The sequence below is a fragment of the Dermacentor variabilis genome, chromosome 1 (genome assembly GCF_050947875.1).
Source record: "Dermacentor variabilis isolate Ectoservices chromosome 1, ASM5094787v1, whole genome shotgun sequence".
NCBI classification, from domain to species: Eukaryota; Metazoa; Arthropoda; class Arachnida; order Ixodida; family Ixodidae; genus Dermacentor; species Dermacentor variabilis.
In genome coordinates this window covers 50383332-50406971 of record NC_134568.1, presented here as the reverse complement: position 1 = coordinate 50406971, position 23640 = coordinate 50383332, and the positions used below count along the sequence as shown (strand labels likewise).

Below are 23640 nucleotides of genomic sequence, written 5' to 3'. Positions count from 1 at the left end.
CTGCGAGCCATATCAAGCGCTGTGACCAAGTGTGCGAGCGATACAATCGCGGTTCAAGACGCGTCGTGGATGTATCGTGAACCCTATGCGTCGTTGCGTCCCTGTTGAACGTGGCCCGCGTGCCTGTTACGTGAGCGGGTGCAGGGGCGCGTGAATCGGCCCACAGCCAGCTGTGGCCGTTCACGGCTGCGGTCGTCTCGGTGAGCCGTTGGTCGGGGCCGAGTGCCCCCGAGAAATGGTCTCTAGGTTAAACGCAGTTTCGACGGTGGTCCTGTTTACGCTTCTCCTCAAGATCGCTTTGATACTCTTCAGGCTCTTAGCGAGAAGAGGTAAGTCCTTTTCGGCAAAGCGACCGCACTCTTGACGCTGCGTTCGTCTTTCCCCGCATTTTCCATCAGGTAGGGTGTACACAGCCGTTGAAACGGAGGAAATCTTGAGCGGTCTCATCCGAGTGTTGATCCTGCTGATGTCATACAGTAAGCATATTTTTTATTCTTTACTGGGAGACTCGGTAGGATGATGCTTAGTCGAAGAAAAGGGGGCTAGTGGCGTCGCGAGCGCAGTCGTTCGCTGTACAATTTATACACGCATTTGAAACTTGCGAAGCTGTTTAATGTATGCCGTTCTTTCAACGTGGTCAGGTCTTGTAAGTCACCTGAAATCGCTGTCTGAAGGGCACAGCACCGGACGAAGACTCGCACTTGCAAGGTAGTTCACTTTACGTGGTTTTGTAACGCTGCGAGCGCTTTGGCCGTCACTTGCCTCCTGTAGCAGCAGAGATTAACTGTTTTTGTTCGCATTTTCACCGCAGCTAAGAAGATGTACATTGAAGATTCTACAGTAGGAGTGTTCGCAATTGCAGCTATCATGCTCAGGATACAGTCCAATCTCTGCTTAATTTATGGCAACCTTGGTTAGTGTCTAATACGTGCAAGTATACTTTCAGTTTCTAAATTTTTTTTTTTTTCAGTCGCACGCGTGCACTGCGAAGTGTAGCAAAAGTTTCCTATATTTTGCCACAGATAAAGAAGAACGTAACCGGTACGTCACTCTCAACTTAATTGCTGGCGCACTGTGCGAATTTTTTGGATTAATGTACCTGTTGGGTGAGCATACAATGCTAGATCACCTTTCCGAAGGATACATAAATTTGCATGTCATTCATGCTGCTGTTTGGTCTTGTTCCAGATTTTGTAACCTCCAGGCAAACTGAATCCTTGAGGTAGTACCATTTCAATTGCAACTTGGCACTTGATATAGTCCAAAAGCGTATGAGAGTATTCATTTCTACTGTTTTTTGCGATGATTTTTCACTGTGCTGCAGCATTCTGCAGTGCATTGTACCACGAATGACTTCCGTCCATCCCACTACACCAAGTGTGGCACCGCCGGCCAACTCAGCTACAAGCCCCTAGCAGCTGCAGTCACTTAAGCGCCAATGTTCATCTACAGCAAGATAATCTACAGATGGCTCAAGCTATCTCTTGTGCTGAACATTGTGCTGTTCGTATTCACAGCTAAGTTTTGCCAATCACGGCGTAAGTTGCACTTCAACCTTGCCTCGTACGTTACCTTCAAAAATATTTCCAAGCGTGGGCTTTATAGTGTGGATTCATTATGTAAGTGAAAGCTGTCAGAGTAGTGCAGTAGACTTGCGTTAATTCGATTCCCACCGAAGGGTCCCGCCCGGCGGCCATGCATTTCTACGGGCCCGAACTTTATTTCGATCCTAAATGCGGCCTTCAACGGGTAATTCGAACTTGACCGCTCGGAATGCATGCGCCTGACCATTGTAGTGACACATATCGACCCCTTCAGTGGCAGCATGTCGCGGCAGGGCTTACAGGACAATGAATCGCGTTGAACACACGTCAAATCTCTAGTAAATTCCTATTTTTCGGCCTGCCCTAGGAAGGTTTTCAATCGAAACCGTAGCTTACAATGTAATATGACAGTATTTGTCCGTTGTATTTACAGTCATTTGTTCTATGTGTGTGCATCAGAGCAATGAACAAGAATGTCCTTGGCGTCTTATGACATCAGAGCAATGTAATATGATTGTGGCGAAAATAAGCCAAAATGGCCTTTGCCGCGGTCGTATGTCTCGCCGCATAATGCTAATGTACTGCGGCAAAGCTGTCTTCAGGAAACCGGCGGCCTTTGTGCAACGCATAATACCACCTTGCCTATTTTTCTTGCTGAGAAATCGGGTGCGCGTTAGATTTATACTTTGTTTAGGAGATTTCATGTCATTTCTACGTTAGTTTTCAATTTTTGGACACTTAGAAAGTGGGTGCTTTTGATTTGGGGGCTTGTTAGGCTCGTGCGAATACTGCCAGATGAATCGGCGGTGTTTTGGTTTTTTTCAGCACCTTGTTTAATTCGACCCGCCGAGAAATTAAATTTTGCGAGCCATGTCAAGGTCGAAATAACGGAAATCGACTGTAAATAATGGATTTTAGTGCTGGCACGTTAGCACCACAACTTTTACTCGGCGCTAGAGCTTTAGCGACGGTGTTGCGCTTTCGCTCCGCGCGTCCCCAAGCCACTGACGTCACTACGAAGCAAAACAAAGCTAAATGGGAATCTTTATAGCGTCGCGCACGCTACGAAGAAAGGACGCTCTCTTTTCAGTTGCTCATTGGTCTGGCTGACGCTGTTTTCGCTTTTTGTTGTTCCTTTTGGTCGGCCAGTAAGCCGCATTAATTGAAAGCTTCGTGTTACCGTAGCTGCCTTGGCCCGACTTGCAGCCTTGCTCGGCCAAAAACGTAACGGTGACGGCAAAATACACAAATGAGACCTTTTGTGCACTGGAGGTCAAGGATTACAGTACTAGCTTTCATTCTGAAGCCACCTTACTAGAAGAGTTTCCAAAACCAAATATCCTTAAAGTTGTGTACAGCTCACACTTTATGAGTTTCTAAGTAGTAAAGATATGCAACACTTTACTGCAAACAGCAGTTATAAACTAGGGAATGGGCTGAATGTATCTGTCCTTTTGCAAGAATTCTAAACAGCTCATAAAAAATTGGCTAGGGGTATGGACAGATAAAATCCTGTTTTGTAGCTTTATCGTTCTTTCTGTTAAAAACTTTGGCCGAGTGATATTTTTGTAAATATTCAACTCTTGCATTTCATTAAACATTCTTTTTTTTTTTTGAAGATTTCTTACAAACTTCAATTATTGTTCTGCAAGGTAGGTCATATGGAGCTGAAAGGTGCATTTTCAAGTTGTAAATGCTGAGGTGATGCTGCAGCTCAAAAAAGAAGTGGATTGGGGAAAAGAAAGACGCAAGAAAATGCCAGGCAGATCGCGCAGAAGATTCAGGGAAAAAGAAGCGGCTATGTGTGTCATTGCTCGTGGTTCAGAAGTGTGGGACCGCCTCTAACATTGCGTTCTCAAGGTTACGTGGCAGCTTGTTTGAGAGGTCAGACGCCCATAGCTGCTGTTCACAGTAAGGGAGTCCATGTGACTACATTATTTACAGACGAACAAGCAACCTGAGCAGATGCTGTAAACCAGCATGTCACCGGAAGCTTGTGTGGAAATTGCAAGGTGGCACTGCCACTCGTCTGTCTTTACATTTGTCCTGTATTGTTTGCTGTGCCTCTGATCATGGCAAGACTTGCCTATTTGGCATTCCAGAATTGCTGCTTTCTCTTCGGTATCCCTTTAGACATTAGTAACTTGTGCACCTATATACTTGAAGCAAATAATCCCTGCTGAATATGCAGGAACACAGTAGTGGAAAGTTAGGGCCACATACGATTGCTGCACTGCAAAAAGCCTTATTGGGTAACACTTCTGGGCAGTTTGGAAAGCAATTTCTTTTCTTACTGCAATGCCACCTTCTTTTTTTCAGCTTTCAAAGTGCTTCACAGTTTTGCAACCAGGATCTCTGGCTATCTGGCTGTGCTTGCAATATGTGGTAGGTCCTTGCTTCCTTTGCACTTGACATTTTTGTTCAACCTGGTCCTCTAGAGTGGGAAAACTATCTTAAATGTACACACTCAAAATTGGTTATTTACTACAGGCATACTTTTCTTCCAGTTTCCCTCCTTTCTCCTGTTTGACTTGAAAAGCTTTGCATGCAAGTGCGAGATGCTTTGATACGGCAGATAAAAGTGGGGCGGGTTGAGGGAACATGCAAACACATGGTTTGCAACTTGCAACAGCAGTGCACAGCAGGTGCTCGTCATGCCACCATTAGGTGGCTATGAGAGCTTACAGGAGTACAGACAAGGAAATTTTGTGTCCCACTTTCTTTTGCTTGTTTAGATAGCTGTAGACTACAATTAGGGTATGAGGGCTACTTTCCTTCACAGCACCACAATTAATTACATCACTTTTTAGGTGACCAGTTCAAATTGCACTCCAAGTGCAGTGCAACTGAAGCAGGAAACTATTCACATTGCCAAAATCGGAGGTGGCAGTCGCATAGTATCGCAAACAACTCGAGCACATACTAGTCTGAGTGGTTAAGGATACAATGACTATGTCGCTGAAAGCTGCCAAATTGGCCCTTGCAACTGTGTGCTTCTCTTGGAAACTCAGAGGGACCCTCTGTCCCTTCATCACATTGCATACTGGTACATCTCATTTCATTTCAAAAACCACGAGATGGCCACATCGTTTGGCAACGTAAGTTCGGCTTCAGGTCCATCACATTTTGAACTGGTCATAACAAAAGTCGATAATTTGTTGCACTCTCAGAATTGAGACTCTGTAGTGTAATAATTGGGCGAACAGGTGTGCAATAAAGAAATAAGGACAAATTTTTGTGTCACCTGTAGTAGCTGCTACATGACGGTAGCTACGAATACAGGTGCCAGCTCAAGCTTTCTTTAATTAATCGTGCTGTGGCATTCGTAGTTCCAGCCCCCAGCTGCTATGTCTATAATAGTTGGTGTTTAGCCATTGGTGGCTGAGAACGAGGCACCACGAGTCACTTCGTAGCAGTAGGTGCTGCTGCTTATTGCACAACTCTACACTATGAATTCCAAGTAATGCGAGGCACATGTGTAGCATCCGACTAATCCATTATGTTGTGATCCCATTTTCATGTGGAACTAAACATGAATTGACTACCCCAGGAATGAGTACTATCTGGACAATCATTTTAACATTACACTTAGTGCACACATTGCATACTTTAACAGATGAACAAAGATAAGCAGGTTATGGTTAATGCATGTTTGATAATGGTGGCATTTCACTTGCATAAAATTCAGTGTTGTGAATCATACTTTAGGCTTTAGGTTAGGCTTGCTACCTCGTACAAGTCTTTACAAGATTAAAAATAAGTTTCCCAGGCCAGCCCTTTTTTCATTCCTGTCGCAACACAAACTGTTTCTCTTGGTGCATGTGGCTGGTGACTTTAGCACAGTGCAGCGAAGAGCTCGAACTGGAGTGTGCAAAATGAATCAACTGTAAGCAGCACAAATTGGTAAGTTGGTGACATCAGAAAGCAATCACCCCTACAGAATATTTGAAGTTGCCCTAGTTTCTGTATGGTCATGAATTCACAGACATCAAATGGCCCAAGAATTGCCATGTCTGTTATAGAGAACTAAATAAGCAATGCGGGGTAGGATCCCTTATCCATAAGGACATAGCAGGCAACATTGATGATTTGCATTAATGAGAGGGTAGCAGTAGTTGTACTAAAATAGGAGGTATAGAATAAAGGTAGTACAAGCTTATGCTCCAACCTCCAGTCACGATGATTATGAAATAGAACAGTTTTATGAAGATGTTAAATTTAGCAATGAAAATGCAAACTCGATATACTGTAGTTGTGGGCGACTTCAATGCAAAAGTGGGGGGAAAAGCAGACTGGCGAACAAGCAATTGGCAACTATGGCATCGATTCTAGGAACACTGGAGAGATGTTAGTAGAATTCGCAGAAAGGAATAAGCTGTGGATAATTAACACCTTCTTGAGGATGCACAGTAACAGAAAGTGGACCTCGAAAAGCCCTAATTGTGAAACAAGAAATGAAATAGACTTCATACTTTCTGCCAATCCCAGCATAGTGCAGGATGTAGAAGTGTTAGGTAGGCTGGGTAGGGTAAAGTGCAATGATCATAGGTTAGCGAGGTCTAGGATTCATCTCAATTTGAAAAGAGAAAGAGCAAAATTGGTCAAGAAGAAACAGGCCAACACGCAGTAAGGGTGAAAGCAGACGAATTTAGGCTAGCACTTGCAAACCAATATTCAGCCTTAGAACGGAGGGATGAAGCTGACATAGAGGTAATGAACGAAACCGTAACTAGACTGACTTCAGAAGCAGCAAGTGAAGTAGGAGGCAAGGCACCAAGGCAACCTGTAGGTAAGCTCTCCCTAGTAACGAAAGCCCTAATAAAGAAACAACAAAGATTCATTCAATGGAGATACCAGCAGTCATAGAGTCATTACGTAATCAAGGCATACAAACCGCTTACCTAAATATCTTGGAACATATCTACAGAGATTCCACAGCTACCTTAATTCTGCACGAGAAAAGTAGGAAGATACCTATAAAGAAAGGGGTCAGACGAGGAGACACAATCTCTCCTATGCTATTCACTGCATGCTTGGAAGTATTCAAGCTATTAAACTGGAAAGGCTGAGGAGTAAGGATCGACGGCGAATATCTCTACAATCTTCGGTTGTAGTTGACATTGTCCTGTTCAGCAACACCGGGGACGAGTTACAACAAATGACTGAGGACCTTAACAGAGAGAGTGTAACAGTAGGGTTGAAGACTAATATAGAGAAGACAAAGGTAATGATCAATAGGCTGGCAAGGGAACAAGAGTTCAAGATCGCCAGTCAGCCTCTAGAGTCTGAAGAGACATTGTCCTGTTCTGCAACACCGGGGACGAGTTACAACAAATTACTGAGGACCTTAACAGAGAGAGTGTAACAGCAGGGTTGAAGACTAATATGCAGAAGACAAAGGTAATGATCAATAGGCTGGCAAGGGAATAAGAGTTCAAGATCGCCAGTCAGCCTCTAGAGTCTGAAGGAGTACGTTTACCTAGGTCAATTACTCATAGGTGACCCTGATTGCGAGAAGGAAATTTACAGAAGAATAAAACTAGGCCGGAGTGCACACGGCAGACATTGTCGAATCCTGACTGGAAGCTTACCACTACCTTTGAAAAGAAAGGTGTACAATCAATGCGTTCTACCAGTACTAACATATGGGGAAGAAACTTGGAGATTGATACTGAAGCTCGAGAACAAGAACCGCACCAAGAGCTTTGGAATGAAAGAATGATCGACAAAATGATAAGAGACAGGATGAGAGCGGTGTGGATCAGAGAGCAAACGGTGATAGCTGATATTCTAATTGACATCAAGAGAAAGAAATGGAGCTGGGCAGGTCATGTAACCGGTGGACCATTACGGTTACAGAATGGGTGCCAAGAGAAACGAAGCGCAGCCGAGGACGACAGAAGACTAGGTAGGGCGACGAAATTAGGAAATTCGCAGATGCAAGTTGGAATGGGCTGCTGCAAGACGGAGGAAATTGGAGATTTCAGGGAGAGTCCTTCATCCTGCAATGGACAGAGAATAGGCTGATGATGATTCTCAGACAACCGCATTCACAATATTTTATGTGACAAAGCTGTTTCATATATCAGATAACACTCTCAAACGAGAAAATAGCCTGTTGCATGAAACACAGGGTAGGGTATGTAGTTTGCATCAATGCATCTGTACTAACTTGCCCAGATATCAACACTGTTGAGTCACATAATTCAGTGTAACATCGTCTTACACTTTGAAGTTTAAAAATGTGGCGCGATTATTAAATAGGTGTCGCAGATCTTAACCTATTTGCTGCCTAACACCAAATACAGTAACGCGTTTCTGCAATCAGCAGCTCCAGTGCACCGCTTATGCTCGCGACAAAAACACAGTATGTCACATACTGCACAATACACAATGACATAACCTGATGTCCACAAATTGTACTTGTGATATATGTAGTAGTTACTCTGTAGAAAGCATTGTCAGGATCCTTCAATACTTCTAGCAAAGTATTGAAGGACCCTGGTGTCAGATGAAAAACTGCACTGTGAAATGTGCGGAGTAAATGTGACCGGCACTACCTGCATGAATTCTGCAGCGTTGCCTGTTAATAAGTATGAAGTCAGCACCCATGTTAGCACCCATGTTAGTCAGTGCCTATGGGCAACCACATTTCTAGCACTGGGCCAGGAATGCTGTTGCCCAAAGACGCCAATGCGTCTAGTGTTGGTCGCACAACATCTCACTAAAGTGAAAGAATCCTCGAAAGTGATATCCAAGACTACTGCTCCTGTTCTTGACATTCATAAGATGGCTCATCTGAAACTGAAAGAAAGTCAAATCATTTCGCAGAATGAGCAAACCACTACTTCAAACTTTGAGCGGTATTCACAAAGGGTAGCGAAGCACCTCTCTGGTTCAAGTTGAGTGCATCACACTATGTTGCACCTTACATCCATAAATGTTAAAATTAAATACTGGAGTTCTACGTGCCAAAACCATGATCTGATATGGGGCACTCTGTAGTGGGGGACTCCGGATCAATTTTGACCACCTGGGTTCTTTAACGTGCACCCAATGCACGGTACACCAGCGTTTTTGCATTTTGCCTCCATCAAAACATGGCCACGGTGGCCGGGATACCGTAACCTCGTGCTTAGCAGTGCAACACTAAAGCCACCAAGCAACCACAGCGGGTCTTCTATAATTGTTGATCGCAGTTTCCCCTTGGGAATGGGGTTCATTGGACAATTATCACTTTGCTTGAGGAGGGTTAACTTGCATGAGGTGCTCAGGATTCAGATAGTGAGTCTTCGCATCAGTGGCACAGAAACTAGCTGTTTAAGAAGGGAGGATGGAGAGAAAGTTACTAAATGAAGCATCACGATAATCTTTTTCTTGAAAGCGCAAATTCTCTCAAAGGAATACCCATGCATAATGTCTTTAGGTGTGTGCTGGTGTATATGAGTAGTCGGCACCCATGGTATGTGAAATGTGATTTTTAGGTCTTTGTGTAAACTAATGCTGGCTAGGTTTAAAGCCTGCAGAGTGAACTCATCATTTGGAATGTAGAAGGCTTTCACACACAATGCATCATTGGTCCATCATTGTGCTGAATAAAATGTTCAGCATAATGACAGAACTGAGCACATCTTGTGAAGACATTAGTACACAGCATGTTTACATTATTGCAAGGGTTGCAAAAAGCATGAACATATAGCATCACACTTTGTTAAGCTTTTCCCTTGAGTGGAACCCTCCTCTAGCTTTCAGCTAGAAATATGCATACACTAACTCATTTTATTCCTACAACAAAATACATACGAATAGCAGCAGTGCTGTTACCTGCATGGTATATACTGTTTAAATGCAATAGGGTAGGCAGCATTTATTGTGTGATGTGGTGTAAACATTTGATTAGTCAAACTAAATTAACCAAGGTGTTTCCAGCACAAGTCCTAGTTTTAAAGAAAAAGAATAGTCTGTGAATACAGTTCATTACTTTTATTCGTATCATACTCAACACTTCGAAACTATTCATTCACTGCATTTTTCCTTTTCAGATGGAGTCTACGCCAACAGCAGAAATGCTGCAAATTCTATACTACAAATAAACGTTGCAAAAAGCTTTCATGTTGTATACTAGCCATAGTTTTTTTTTTCAGCCGCGCCGCAGTTTGACTGAAACGCCATAATCTGCATGTCTCAAGAAGATGAAATAAAATATCACCTAGATGAAATTAATTAATGACCTACAGCTATGGACCACTAGTACAAAAAAAAAAAAGCAGCACATTCAAAAATACAATTGTCCAAATGGCAGAGAAGCTTAATGCCTATGTACACATTCATGGGCCAGCGAAGAATGGGCTGGTATGGATCGAACAATGAATATGAGGAAGCAACTACTCCTGTAATAACGACCTGCATACCCTCGGGCAGCTCTGCTAGGACCACTGTGAAATTGCATCAAGGCATTGCCTTCACAGATCTGCCATCCTAAAAAAAACTGCTCATAAAATACATGCCGTTCCTCTGCTGCTAAATACACCCGAAGGTGCACGCAAAGCACTAAAAAGTGTGCTAACCGATAATAAGTGCGCAGCCAAATCTGCTCTGGTTCTTCGCATGGTTAAGCATGCCACTTAGGGCAAAGGTGAAGGGCAGTGGCTGCAGCTTCTTCTCAAGGACGGCACCCACGGTCCAGTTGCTGTCGACCATACCGCGAAAAACAAGGTTCGCCTTGGGCAAGTCCACTTGGTAGCCAATGGAGGCAACGCTTTCCCCCACCCTGAAGTTCGTCTCCACTTCGACACCCACTTGCGTTGTCTCGCTACCGCGGTGATAGTAGCAGCAATGTGCCCCTGCCATGCCCAAGGTGCCGCTGACCACGTAGTTGGGGCCAGTGTAGCGTCCCGCCATCGAGAGGACGGCGATTTCGCCGCCCGGCACTTGAGGTCCATACTGGTAGGCTAACTCAGCGCCGAGGGCCACGTTTGGAAGCACATTCTGCAGGTAGTGCGCCACAATGACTCCCGAGTTGTTCAGGATATCAATATTGCCTAGCGTGCCCGACGCGGTGAACGACGGACCCCGGTAGTCGGCAGTCAGCTGCGTTGCAACGTATCGGTTGTCCTGGACCTGCGCCGCTATTTTGGTGCGAATGCGAGGAGTAAATTGATGAATAATGTTCGCATTCAGGTTGCCGCTAGGATCAATGTCACCGAGCAGAACCGGGTACGACTCGGCCGGACCAAACTGCTGCGTGCCCACATACGTGGCTCCAAATCTGTACCCGGAGGGCGTTATAGAGCTCATGTTCAGGGTATGGCTGATCTGGAAATGGTTGCTGAGACCCTTGTTCACCATCAAGCGACCTCCTTCGAAGTTTGCCGGAAATATGTCTTTGCACTTCTTATGAAGGTCTTCTAGAGTGCCAGGGTTCTGCATCTCACCATCATCTTGAAGTGGCAGTTCGCGCTGGTCCGGTGGCTCTGGTACCGACGGTGGAGGGACCGGGGCCATGGCTGTCGGTGGAGATAAAGCACTTGAAGCGAAGACGTTACCCATCGTTCTTGCTCCTTATGCTACTCGTCCGCTAGCAGTGGTTGCTGTAACTTTTTAGTCGCGAACAAGCAAGGATATACGTCTTGCTTGGCAATCTATGGAGCACGTGTTTCTGCAGTAGTGAAGTGCTACCACCATAGACGGCAGGCAGCAACGGCTTCGGCTTCGGCCGTCACAATGACCAAGTCAATGGATTTAGTCAGTCACGTGGCGGCTGTGACGGCCTCTTGTAAACTGCTGAAGAAAAAAAACGCATGGCCTGAATGCGAACGAAAGAAGCGCAAATGCCACCGTGCATCTTTAAAAACTGCATACATTACTATTTGGCGAACTAAATATGTTCGTGTCTACGCGGTGTAATAAATGCATCGCAGACGATTCTTCGCGCTCTGTTAACATCAGAAGCGCCGCCATTTAGTCGAGGGTACATCGAGGGTCCCGCCGCCGTCACCAACGGCCAACGGCGCTCACATGTTTCTTAGCGGCGACAGAAGTATGGCGGATAGTGCTAGTGAAAGTGATAGCAGCTCAGTTGACGGGGCAATGATTGCCCCGTCTCCTCTGTCGCGAGAGCAGATTCAAAAACGCGTTGAATCTCTCCAGCAGGAGAACCGAGTGCTCAAAATGGAGTTAGAAACGTACAGACTTCGAGTCAAGACGTTGCAGGAGGAGAACCGTGCGTTGCGGCAAGTCAGCGTCAACATAGTGAGGCCTAACCTTGTGACATTTTACGAATGTTGTGACTTGCTCATTCAAAGCTATTGCGTTTGTGTTGCCACTGCGTTAAATTTACAGCGCGGTACATGCTGTACATCGAGGTTATACATGCAGCAACACTCTTTAAAAGTGAAGGTTCATTACGCATGCGTTTAAGTACTTGTTCATCGTGAGTATTAAAAGTACCGGCAGGTGTTAGTACATACGTGCTTCAGCCGAAAAAAACTATCGTTAGTCCTGCGTATAGAACATTAAGCTCAAGAGCAATTAACACTCATTGAGTTTGACGCTTTTGCAGCAAGCGAAAGCCGAACAGGAGGAAGAATTCATCAGCAACACACTGTTGAAGAAGATTCAAGCGCTCAAGAAAGAAAAGGAGACGCTCGCCCTTAACTACGAACAAGAGGAGGAGTGCCTTACTAATGATCTTTCACGAAAGCTGAACCAGGTTTGAATTATCTGCCCATTCTTCGTGAGTTGACAGTTGAGAATATTTCATTCAGCCGGAGGGTACGCCCTACAGATTATGTGCAGAACATGTGAACTAGCGCATTTCACAAGAGGCCGCTTCAGCATCGCGGTTGCGCAGAACAGTGTCTGTGGCAAGATTGTTTGGCAATGCTGTTACACTGTAAGATGCCTTATTACATATACGTGCTACCTACCTACATACATCCCTTGACACTAATAATTTGACGCTTGCTGCAAGTGACACACATTAAATTGTCCTCTGAAAGGGTGATATGCAGTTCAAAATGGCTTCGCTGCACCTGGTCCAGTTGCTGTAACCCACAATTAGTTTCAGCACAGTGGAGGTGTACTAGGTACAGACGTAAACCAGGAGGTGAAGACACACCGTGCTTATGCGAGCATCTTGTGATATGCTATGTACTCAAGCTCTATTGCTATGACAGATTACACTTTGCTTAACTGCTGGTGTAAACATGCTAGCAGAGACATAATAGTTGTAAACATATTTTTCTCTTTGTATATATATATCACATAAATGTGATTGTCCTCGAGCTGTCTTCAGGTTTCGCTCGGAAGGATATACGAATGGGCAAGTGATAAGGTGCAAACAGACGGCTAAGGATGCAACAAAGCAGAAGCACTGACTTCCAGTCAGGTCTTTCTTTATATATGTCACTTGGCTGGCTACCGCATTGCAAAATCATGTTGGCTGTTGGTGCTTCGTTTTGTCGTTCCTCGCTTTCTGTTGACGCTGTACTATTCATTGAGATGTAGCATCATAAAGGGGAAAAATAAAATGAAGGAATGGATTTGGGCTTGCTTGCTGCAGTAAAACAGGCCAGGAAGTGATAGGCAAGCAATCGTAAGCATGTGCAACTTCATAATGCTGCAACGAACTTCCACTTGTGAATAACTTGTGAAATTCCACCGTTGCTTTATTATGAAAGCGATGCTTTTGGCACACTTCAATGTTGTCGTTTGCCCTCTGACAAGCAGCACACGCTGTACAGAAGCTGAAGTGCACAGAGAAGGTCGAATTGGCTTTGTTGAGCCCAAAGCATGGTAGCCGAGCGCCAACTCGGAAATTGCTTGTTGATACCATTTTACCAGGGCATTGATGCGTAACTGTGGGCACAACAAGAAGCAGTAAGTGAAAATGTCCAGTGTGTTTTGGATACCACTTCTTTCAAAAGCAGAGAGGCTTTTTTTTTTTTTTTGCTTGTGCAATGTTTGACTTCAGTGTGATGTAGCTTTGCGTTAGTATCTTGTTGCCATATGTTCCGCACAAGGAAATTCTGAGGACAGAGCAGCTGTAATTGCCGGGCACAGTTTTGTCTTGCACAGTATTAGGGGGCTTTTCATTACAAATTGTGTCATTTGTTAAAAAAAAAAATTTTAAGGTCGTTTGTGATTTTTAAACCAACCTTAAAGGGTGTAAAAAGAATGATTCCTACTTTCGATTACGAAAATATGAATCCTACACCATGTTTTGCGGTGTTTGAAATCATTTATATGCTTATTTCTACCATAAAAGCATGTTATTTTGTGTATCTTAAGATTTTCGATAAACTTGTTGATTACCAACCATGAGCAAGGTACTGATTACTTGTTGAATTGGCGCCGCCAGAGCCGAGCACTGCCTTGGACCTGGCCCGGCTATGTTATGTAGGCTTGGCTAACTATTGTCTACCAAGATAGACATGGACAAGGAGGCGCTTTCCTCCAAATCAAGGGTCACGTTTTGTCATTTAAGTTGCACTGAACAGAAAAGGCTGGCTGTGCATTTTGCATGCCACTTGTAAGAATAATGTTTCGTATGAATGCAGGCAGTTGTGCACATCTGGGTTGTAATCTCAGGCTCTTATTACATGGTTTCAAATTTGCCATCTGGTGGTGTAAGGTACCTCATTGCGGTGTCTTTTGGTATGCTCACACTGCCATTGTTGTATGCACACCATATAGCTGCGAAGATGTGAGCATTTGGAAGTGGCTGGAGTTTGTGTTTAGGGCATGCCTCGACTGGCACAATTTTTATTCTTGCTAAAAGCTGATATGAAAATGAGCAGATGTATGGTAGGAGACTTCCTCTAGCTGTTGGCTGTTGCCTCTGTCATACACAACTGATAGCTGTATTGTAAGCAGCAATATTTATTTGTTCTGGAAGCTATGCTGGAAATTCAGAGTTGATCAGATGGTTCCAACTACATGGAGAAGTATGAAGTTATGTTGGTTGGCAATTGCCAAAGATATTGGTTCAAACTGGTCATGTCTGAAGGAGCAAAATAAATGTTGTATCAAACATTTTACTTATACCCCCGATTACAAAGGAAATATAGAAAATAAAATTCTGACCATGTTAAAATGTTATTTTTGTCTTCTCAAAAGTAATGTGATACTGGAACCTTAACCCTTTAATGACGAGACGTAAATAAAAAAAATGCTTATTTTCTGTTTAAATAATGAAAAGTATTCTCAAAGTCCAGCCACTTTTTTCTATCTACTTGTGTATGTTCAACAGCACAGCCTCAATGTGTTCTGCCTCCGCTCGAAGAAAGGTGCATTGGGGTGGCCAAGGTAAATGTGGATACGATCCACACGTGGCGCAATTACGCTATATTGGCGAAAATGAGATGCTCTACAGTCTAGTGTGGCTGGCACGGGAATATAACATGTCCTATAGCATGCTGGAGCTGCTGGAACAGGGTGCATCGTGTGCTAGCTTGGCTGACCAGCAGCATACTGGCCTTATATACAGTTCAGGTTCGCTGAAGTGAGGGTGTTGCCTTTGTGCCTTCGACAAATAAAGAAGCGTTCGCTTGCTGCACACTTGTGCCCTTGCGCTGGGGCAACAACTGATCACTGTGCTGATGCAGGTCATGTTTAAAGTGCAGGGTAACATTTTAGCGAGCTTAGCATGTCGGCATGATGTATCTGACTTCACCAGCCGCTGCCCAGCACACTGAAAACACCGTACTCATCGATCGATCAGACAACTACTACCATCTGTAGCAAACGATTATAAGTAGCTGAGGCTCAGCATGCCCAACCTAGAGGGGCACGTTGCTTAGTGTGTGTAAACTCGCAGCCAGAGAGGCCGAACGGCGGCCGTAATAAATCCTCGTACATTTCGCTCTGGCGGCATTACACTCCTGCATGGCTTGCACCGTGTTCTCTTTCGTGAAAAATGCAGCATGCAGTTCCTGCTCGTTTCTGGTCCTGTGCCTGAAAAGCTTTCATTTGTATACTTTGATGTGTCTGATGTAGAGACGCGCGAAGTGTCTTGAAGATGATGCACTACCGTAAATGTTCGCTCCAGAATATCACCCCTGAATACAACATACCTTTAGTTTTCGCGCACCATCACGGCTTATAGTACTTATGTCGCCCCGAGAAAGTGTTTGTTAAGCAGATCTTAATGGGTAGCTTATGCAGCTTCGTCGACTGCAGCTTACATGCTTTGTGCGCGTTGGCTGGTCTGCGTCGCACTTGCCTGCTGCAAGTGGTGCATGCTTGCACTCTGAAAGCTGGGACAGGATAGATGTGTTCGGCATTCCTCTACTCAGCATTGTGTGCTGCATAGCCATCGCTCATGTTCAAGTACATGTTCGAACACCCGACGGCCACACAACACATCGGCATTCTTGCAACAGCTCAAATCACAAGTGCGACAGGGAGAACGCATGCCAAGAGAGATGCCCATCAAATCGCAAATGTTGAACGAGCATCGCATATCGCAGCCTATAGTAAGGTACAACTTTATAAAGAAGGGGGCGTTCACTCCGCCGATGCACATGAGCAACCACCAATGGGCGCGCACTCTCGACTGATGTCATGAGCCGGACAGCCGGTCAGCCCGCTGGTGGAGAAGATGGCTGCCTGCGCTTCGAACTGGGCCAAGTGACGTCAGCTGTGTGCGTCAGCCCCTCGTCAGAGTGAATTCCCGAACTGTTTGTGATGGTCTATGATGCCGGAAATATTACTGCGAGCTTACGATGCACCATTTGTGCCGCATGCGTTCATTCTAAGCCGTGATGCGGCGAAGAAATATTGCAGCGAGCATCGCTGACACTGCGCTACGATTTGCCTGAAAACAGGATCCCGCGGCAGCACACGGCTACAAACACAAATCCTGCGTGCTTGTTCCATGTTGTTTTATTTCGCTCCTGAGTGAAGTTACGAGGAGGAAAGTTTGCCAAATTCTGGTGCCTACTGCTAGCAGCGGGTGTGTTCGTGCGCTGTGTCGCTGCGTTTTTCATTGGACAGGGTGAAGTGATAAAGCAATACCATTCTCAGAAGAAATGAGGAAAGCGTGAGTGCATGAAACAAACCTACGAGGGTCTCAACAGAAAATATTTTCGAAATAAGCCTCCAACGCAAAGTTTTCTTTTCCTCAACTTAGCGTGAACAATCGTCAGCACTGACACAGTCGAGCATCTAGCGGCGGTGTTCGAGCATTGTGTAGCACCGTTGATTGCTGTGCACCAGTGCTCACTGCACGCGTAAGCCGTAGAATGCGTGCTGTGACACAATCACGCATAAGGTGGGCCGTCAGCGCTCGATATGCTTTCCCACAACACAGCTCCGCAAGTGACTTTTGTCACTTGCAATGAAGTGAAAGAGCAGATGACGGGCAGCGCTGTAGAAGGCATGGGGTTATTTTTCTCTCGCAATCCCACATGTGCTGTAGCACGTAAGAGCTCTACTAAACCAGTCGTCAAAATACAAAAGGTTTTATTTATACCGAGAATTGCACGTTTCAGAAGTGCAACTTTTTGAGCGGGACTATTTTAGTTGAGGCATTCGGCTGTCGCATTCAGTAGAATTTTATTTCATCTTATAATACAACACTAGGATCTTTTTTCCAACGAGTAGTTGATTACTAGTGACAGAATTTAACTCGGGAGTGCTTTTGTCATCAGGCAAGTGCTTGAATGTCCCTGGGGAGTCTCTAATCAAGTCCTGCATTTACCTCAATTTCTCGGTTAAGACTCTGTTAGCTATAACATTGATGCCTTAGAGATTCTCGAGCACTAATCACTTTGGTTCGGCTTGGTATTTGGCGTTAGTGTCCCTTTAAAAAATTATTTTTTACGTTGTAACAAAGGTGGGCTTCACTGCACGCATTGCCTCTTATTATTGAAGAAAATATGATGGGGGGGGGGGGCACACAATATTCCTGTGCTGTTTGCTATTGCTCAACATTCATTGAAGGAGCACCAGGGAATGGAAATTGAGATGGTGCCGGTAAGGGATATCAACACAAGCAGAGTTTTCAGTGCTGTCTTTACTTTCATTGGAACTGATATATTTCAACAATTAATCGCCACTGTTGTCCAATGCCAGTTAAAGATTGCTGTTACTTGGAAGATGAACTCTCTGAACCACCTAGTTTCCTTTTCACTTGACTATAAGTGCTAGCTTTTCTCCCAGAGGCTGTCATTTGATGCATGGGAAAAAGTTTGTTCAAAGCAAAATACAAAAATTTTCTCAGCAGACGTCTTGCACCATCTCGTGTTGCTTACGACATGCCCAGGAGGCAAGTGCTTCCTCTTAGGAAGGCCTCTCACCGGGTTTGAGCATTGCAAACAAACCTGGTGCATAGATTACATGGTGACAATCGCGCCTGCAAAATAATGACACCTGTGTGCACTACAGAAGCATCTTAACTTTCAAGTTTCAACCCTTACTCTTCGGTAAGCTCTTCTCACCAGCAAGCCCCACCTGCATTGTCAGATATTGGTATGTGATGCAATGCAACACGAACATGGCATTCCCGTGAAGCACAGTGTATGCACAACTGCCATTAGAAATGTCCAGGACCAGGATGAATTTTTCAACTGCGAGGCTTTCTTTCTGAGAAACTCGCATGGGTTTCCTTTGTAACTTCGTTCTACTATTTGGTTGGATGCCAATTTTTCTCTTTCATTACTGGATCCCTCTCTGACCCTGTCCTAGATGCTTAAAGTAACTAAAGGCAAAGACTAAGTCAAGCTAAGGTGATAGATTAGTGCTCGAGAATCTCTTCAATATTATCACGAACAGAGCCTTAATAATCAAGAAATTGAGGTAAATGCAGGACATGATTAGACTCCCCTGGGACATTCAAGTACTTGCCCAATGGCAAGAACACTCAGTAAAATTCTGTCACTAGTTCTCAACCACTCGTTGCAAAAAATAGCCTTGTACTGTATTATAAGATGAAGTAAAACGCTACTTGTCCAGTTCTATTTCATTTTTAGAAAAAAGAACTCAATGAAATTACCCTTGACAATGACGCGGGCGGTCAAAAGGCTTCGTTTTCGCTCGACTCCGTGTCACCCACACGTTCGCGTTTCAGTAGTTCCGTTATCGCGTAGTGCTGCGCTAGTTTTGCTGGCTCACAAAACTCACTCAAAGTGGAAGTAGCAGAGAATTCAACTTCCATGTGATGTTGCTAGATGCCGGAATGGTGTACGCCACTTGACCAAAAAGCAGCTGCTGCAGCGAGTCCACTGCTCTGTCTTGGCTCAGTGTCGCCATCTGTCGGGCGCCGTTTTACTCATCGATGGTGCCCTACTGACTGCAGCAAAGGGTGGTGATGGCACATGCAATGTCACCACTCCCCTGGTTGTGTGGCGGGAGATTTGAATTATGAAAAAGGTGTTTGGACCCTTCAGATGCAATTTTCTTGTAAACTATCTTTTATTGGCACGAAACAAGCGTTGCAAGGTTTCTGGAATGGTATTTAAACATTCCCCGTCGACTTAGTATTTGCCTTTAGTGTCCCTTCAACACCTCGATACCGCACTGGCAATCAAGCAGCTCAGCATAGGTTTCAATTTTGGAGATACGAGGTCCGTTCGAGTCGCCTGCACCACTGTGAACCAGTGCACAGCAGTGCACGAAACGTTCATAAATTGTGCAGCTCAATTTCTGCGGTGCATGCACAGCACTACGCTTGAAATGAATACGGAGGAGCACATATGGTGCAGGTGTTCTGTTTTGTCCACTTATTTGCACCGATAGCGTAAGTTTGAGAGGTTCTGAACCGCAGGTATGATTGGCTTCTGGGGTGTAAATATACCCTTTGCTTGCAAAGACATTGCAGACGCACGTAAGTGAGGTGTCAACAGCGCTTGCGGCCATGTTCTGTGTCACCTGCTGCTTTGCACCTGCATGTCTGCACCAAGTCAGCACTAACAGTAGAGAGGGTGCGGCAAAATTGTGAACTAGCTTTGCACCTTTCCTGTGCCTCTTGAAATGAGCGGCGTGGTTCAGAGGGTACCATTGCTGTACCACTGAAACAAATAGCGCTGTGCAGCATCTCATGAACTGGTTCTGGTGTTTGGGGGTTTCACTCTGTGTGTGGCTAGGGCTGAAGGCGAGCTCCTGATCTAGCCCCACACAGTCGCTCTGTACTCTGCAAACTGTAGCACGGGAATCGCGGCTACATCGGGTTCGAGCGAATAAGGCAACAAGTGGCGTCAACTGTAACGATGTTTATTGCTACAAACAATAAAGAGCACTGGCAGAGGGAAGTCCTCTCTGTAAGAAGTAGTAGTAGGCTGGCCTTGTTGCCCAGGATAGTCGGGCAAACGAGGTCACTCACGGGTTGCAGCATGTACTTCAGCCTGGCAGATTAGGGGTCCGATGTCAGAAAGAGAGGGTCTCCCCAAGTGGCGCTGTTTTGTACCTTTGTGAGTAGAACCCTTTTCGTAAGCCTCCAGGTTTCTACCCCGTATGTGAGTACTGTTAAGACACAGCTGTTATAAACTTTTCTCTTGAGGGATAATGGCAACCTGCTGTTCATGATCTGAGAATGCCTGCCAAACGCACCCCAGCCCATTCTTATTCTTCTGATTATTTCAGTCTCATGATCCGGATCCGCAGCCACTACCTGTCCTAAGTAAATGTATTCCCTTACCACTTCCAATGCCTCACTACCTATCGTAAACTGCTGTTCTGTTCCGAGACTGTGAAACATTACTTCAGTTTTCTGTAGATTAATTTTTAGACCCACCCTTCGGCTTTGCCTCTCCAGGTCAGTGAGCATGCATTGCATTTGGTCCCCTGAGTTACTAAGCAAGGCAATATCATCAGCGAATCGCAAGTTACTAAGGTATTCTCCATTAACATTTATCCCCAATTCTTCCCAATCCAGGTCTCTGAATACCTCCTGTAAACACGCAGTGAATAGCATTGGAGAGATCGCATCTCCCTGCCTGACGCCTTTCCTTATTGGGATTTTGTTGCTTTCTGTATGGAGGACTACGGTGGCTGTGGAGCCGCTATAGATATCTTTCAGTATCTTTACATACAGCTCGTCTACACCCTGATTCCGTAATGCCTCCATGACTGCTGAGGTTTCGACTGAATCAAACGCTTTCTCGTAATCAATGAAAGCTATATATAAGGGTTGATTATATTCCGCACATTTTTCTATCACCTGGTTGATAGCGTGAATATGGTCTTTTGTGGAGTAGCCTTTACGGAATCCTGCCTGGTCCTTTGGCTGACAGAAGTCTAAGGTGTTCCTGATTCTATTTGCAATTATTTTAGTAAATAGTTTGTAGGCAACGGACAGTAAGCTGATCGGTCTAATTTTTCAAGTCTTTGGCGTCCCCTTTCTTATGAATTAGGATTATGTTAGAGTTTTTCCAAGATTCCGGTACCCTCGAAGTCGTGAGGCACTGCGTATACAGGGTGGCCAGTTCCTCTAGAACAATCTGCCCACCATCCTTCAACAAATCTGCTGTTACCTGATCCTCCCCAGCTGCCTTCCCCCTTTGCATAGCTCCCAAGGCTTTCTTTACTTCTTCCGGCGTTACCTGTGGGATTTCGAATTCCTCTAGACTATTCTCTCTTCCATTATCGTCGTGGGTGCCACTGGTACTGTATAAATCTCTATAGAACTCCTCGGCCACTTGAACTATCTCATCCATATTAGTAATCATATTGCCGGCTTTGTCTCTTAACGCATACATCTGATTCTTGCCAATTCCTAATTTCTTCTTCACTGCTTTTAGACTTCCTCCATTCCTGAGAGCATGTTCAATTCTATCCACATTATACTTACTTATGTCAGCTGTCTTACGCTTGTTGATTAACTTGGAAAGTTCTGCCAGTTCTATTCTAGCTGTAGGGTTAGAGGCTTTCATACATTGGCGTTTCTTGATCAGATCTTTCATCTCCTGCGATAGTTTACCGGTATCCTGCCTAACGGAGTTACCACCGACTTCTATTGCACAGTCCTTAATGATGCCCACAACATTGTCCTTCATTGCTTCAACACTAAGGTCTTCTTCCTGAGTTAAAGCCGAGTACCTGTTCTGTAGCTTGATCTGGAATTCCTCTATTTTCCCTCTTACCGCTAACTCATTGATCGGCTTCTTATGTACCAGTTTCTTCCGTTCCCTCCTCAAGTCTGGGCTAATTCGAGTTCTTACCAACCTGTGGCCACTGCAACGCACCTTGCTGAACACGTCCACATCTTGTATGATGGCAGGGTCAGCGCAGAGTATAAGGTCTATTTCATTTCTAGTCTCGTCATTCGGGCTCCTCCACGTCCACTTTCGGCTATCCCGCTTGCGGAAGAAGGTATTCATTATCCACATATTATTCTGTTCCGCAAACTCTACTAATAACTCTCCCCTGCTATTCCTAGTGCCTATGCCATATTCCTCCACTGCTTTGTCTCCAGCCTGCTTCTTGCCTACTTTGGCATTGAAGTCGCCCATCAGTATGGTGTATCTTGTTTTCGCTCTACCCATCGCCGATTCCACGTCTTCATAGAAACTTTCGACTTCTTGGTCATCGTGACTGGATGTAGGGGCGTAGACCTGTACAACCTTCATTTTGTACCTCTTAAGTTTCACAACAAGACCTGCCACCCTCTCAAATTGGGGACGACGCAACGAGCTATGGAAAGAAGAATGATAGGTGTAACGTTAAGGGATAAGAAAAGAGCAGATTGGGTAAGGGAGCAAACTCGAGTTAATGATATCTTAGTTGAAATCAAGAAAAAGAAATGGGCATGGGCAGGATACGTAATGAGGAGGGAAGATAACCGATGGTCATTGAGAGTTACGGAATGGGATTCCAAGGGAAGGGAAGCGTAGCAGAGGGCGGCAGAAAGTTAGGTGGGCGGATGAGATTAAGAAGTTTGCAGGGACATGGCCACAATTAGTACATGACCGGGGTAGTTGGAGAAGTATGAGAGAGGAGTTTGCCCTGTAGAGGGCGTAACCAGGCTGATAATGATGATGACCTTTGTGAGGGGAATGTCCTTTTCGCCCCTCAGATACCTTCCCAAGAGTAAAAAGGAAGGGGGTGTGCGTTGTGAGAGCGAGGGAGAACCGGGAGAGGGTGTAGTGCACCGCTCCCGTGTTTACGCCTGCTCTCGACGCGGGGAAAGATGGGCGCATGTGCTCCCTGCAGGTGGTGTAGGCGAATTGAACAGAGCTATGTTCTACACGATTTTGTATGGTCATTTTTGCGCCATTCTGCCAGGGTCCAGAGCTCTTATTTAAATGCATAGAGGCGGCTGTCGACTCCATCGGCACTGGCATGGATTGCTGCAAGCCGCAAGCTAACTCATGTGAGGGATTGATTGATATCTTTATATTTGGGTTGATTGTGCCATAATTTAATGCAATCATGTCATACTTCGTGTCATTTTCACGGAAAGTGCAGTTGTGGCGTGTTTGTATTTGCGATGCTTTAAAGGGGTCCTGAACCACCCATCAGGCTTGGTGAAAAAAGCGGTCCGTTGATAGCACATGCTGCTGTGACCATCTAAGCCAATTTTTGCAGTCGTGTAACAGCGTGTAGAGCTCGCAAGCGGAGCGCAAAGTCACCTTTTTTCTCAAACACTTTTCAAATAGAGGCCTTCTCCTCACTCATTTTGAAGGTGCTGGCACCGTGCATACGTTGTCATATGCAAGATTCTCATAAATGGCTGCTATTGGCCTCTTCTTTTTACTGTTATTGTATATATTCATTAAAGGGACACTAAAGGTTACCAGAAACTCAAGTTAAAGTGGTAGAGCAATGTTCCAGAACGTCTAAGGCGTCAATATAATCGCGAACAGAGCTTTAGTAACCAAGAAATTGAGGTAAATGCGTGACACGATTTGAGACCCCCCAGCGACATTCCGGTACTAGCCCGATGACGAAAGGACTCCTCATAATTTGTGTTACTAATACTCAACTACTCGTATTAAAAATATCATTTCATTCGATTATAAGACGGAAAAAATGCTACTTGTCTACTTCTATTCGATTCTAAGAAAAAATAACATTTTGACGTTACCCTTCAGTAATATGGGTGTTCGAAAGGTTTCGTTTTCGCTCGACTCTGCGCGCTCGACTCTGCGCCGCGCAC

At 44.9% G+C, this 23640-nt stretch overlaps 3 protein-coding genes across 12 annotated transcripts in view; 2 read left to right on the top strand and 1 right to left on the bottom strand.

The window, feature by feature from the left end:
• Positions 1–28: 28 nt before the first annotated feature.
• Positions 29–10016, top strand: LOC142577673 (uncharacterized). 10 transcript variants are annotated; one of them, XR_012827043.1, is made up of 10 exons: positions 30–329; positions 399–476; positions 642–708; positions 812–913; positions 1023–1106; positions 1189–1222; positions 1325–1538; positions 3864–3929; positions 5383–5447; positions 9587–9663. XR_012827043.1 is itself a non-coding variant. In XM_075687173.1 (9 exons), the coding sequence occupies exons 4-8, from the start codon at positions 902–904 to the stop codon at positions 5432–5434; spliced, it is 183 nt and encodes a 60-aa protein (XP_075543288.1). In that variant the 5' UTR covers positions 29–329; positions 399–476; positions 642–708; positions 812–901; the 3' UTR covers positions 5435–5447; positions 9587–9663. The 10 variants fall into 10 exon arrangements, 7 of the variants coding, with proteins under 7 accessions (XP_075543288.1, XP_075543259.1, XP_075543268.1 ...); XR_012827053.1 differs by having other exon boundaries at positions 971–1041; XM_075687173.1 differs by lacking the exon at positions 1325–1538 and having other exon boundaries at positions 29–329; positions 1023–1041.
• Positions 9513–11264, bottom strand: LOC142577652 (mitochondrial import receptor subunit TOM40 homolog 1-like). The gene has a single exon (XM_075687129.1). It carries the CDS (start codon positions 11091–11093, stop codon positions 10107–10109), a length of 987 nt encoding a protein of 328 aa, XP_075543244.1. The 5' UTR covers positions 11094–11264; the 3' UTR covers positions 9513–10106.
• Positions 11265–11495: 231 nt separating this feature from the next.
• The window catches only part of LOC142577643 (coiled-coil domain-containing protein 6-like), a 55777-nt gene continuing 43632 nt past the window's right edge, over positions 11496–23640 (top strand). Inside the window, exons 1-2 of the mRNA XM_075687123.1 lie at positions 11496–11795; positions 12106–12255. Of these exons, the coding sequence (XP_075543238.1) occupies positions 11562–11795; positions 12106–12255 (384 nt within the window). The 5' untranslated portion in view covers positions 11496–11561. The remainder of the gene's footprint in view (positions 11796–12105; positions 12256–23640) is intronic.

What these genes read in the sequence shown, in the direction of transcription:
- LOC142577673 (XM_075687144.1), top strand. Translation starts at nt 820, where the DNA reads ATGTACATTGAAGATTCTACAGTAGGAGTGTTCGCAATTGCAGCTATC. An exon ending in TGGATTAATGTACCTGTTGG is followed by an intron (nt 1,107 to 1,188) that starts GTGAGCATACAA and finishes GTCTTGTTCCAG; the next exon opens with ATTTTGTAACCTCCAGGCAA. An exon ending in AGGCAAACTGAATCCTTGAG is followed by an intron (nt 1,223 to 3,863) that starts GTAGTACCATTT and finishes TCTTTTTTTCAG; the next exon opens with CTTTCAAAGTGCTTCACAGT.
- LOC142577652 (XM_075687129.1), bottom strand. Translation starts at nt 11,093, where the DNA reads ATGGGTAACGTCTTCGCTTCAAGTGCTTTATCTCCACCGACAGCCATG.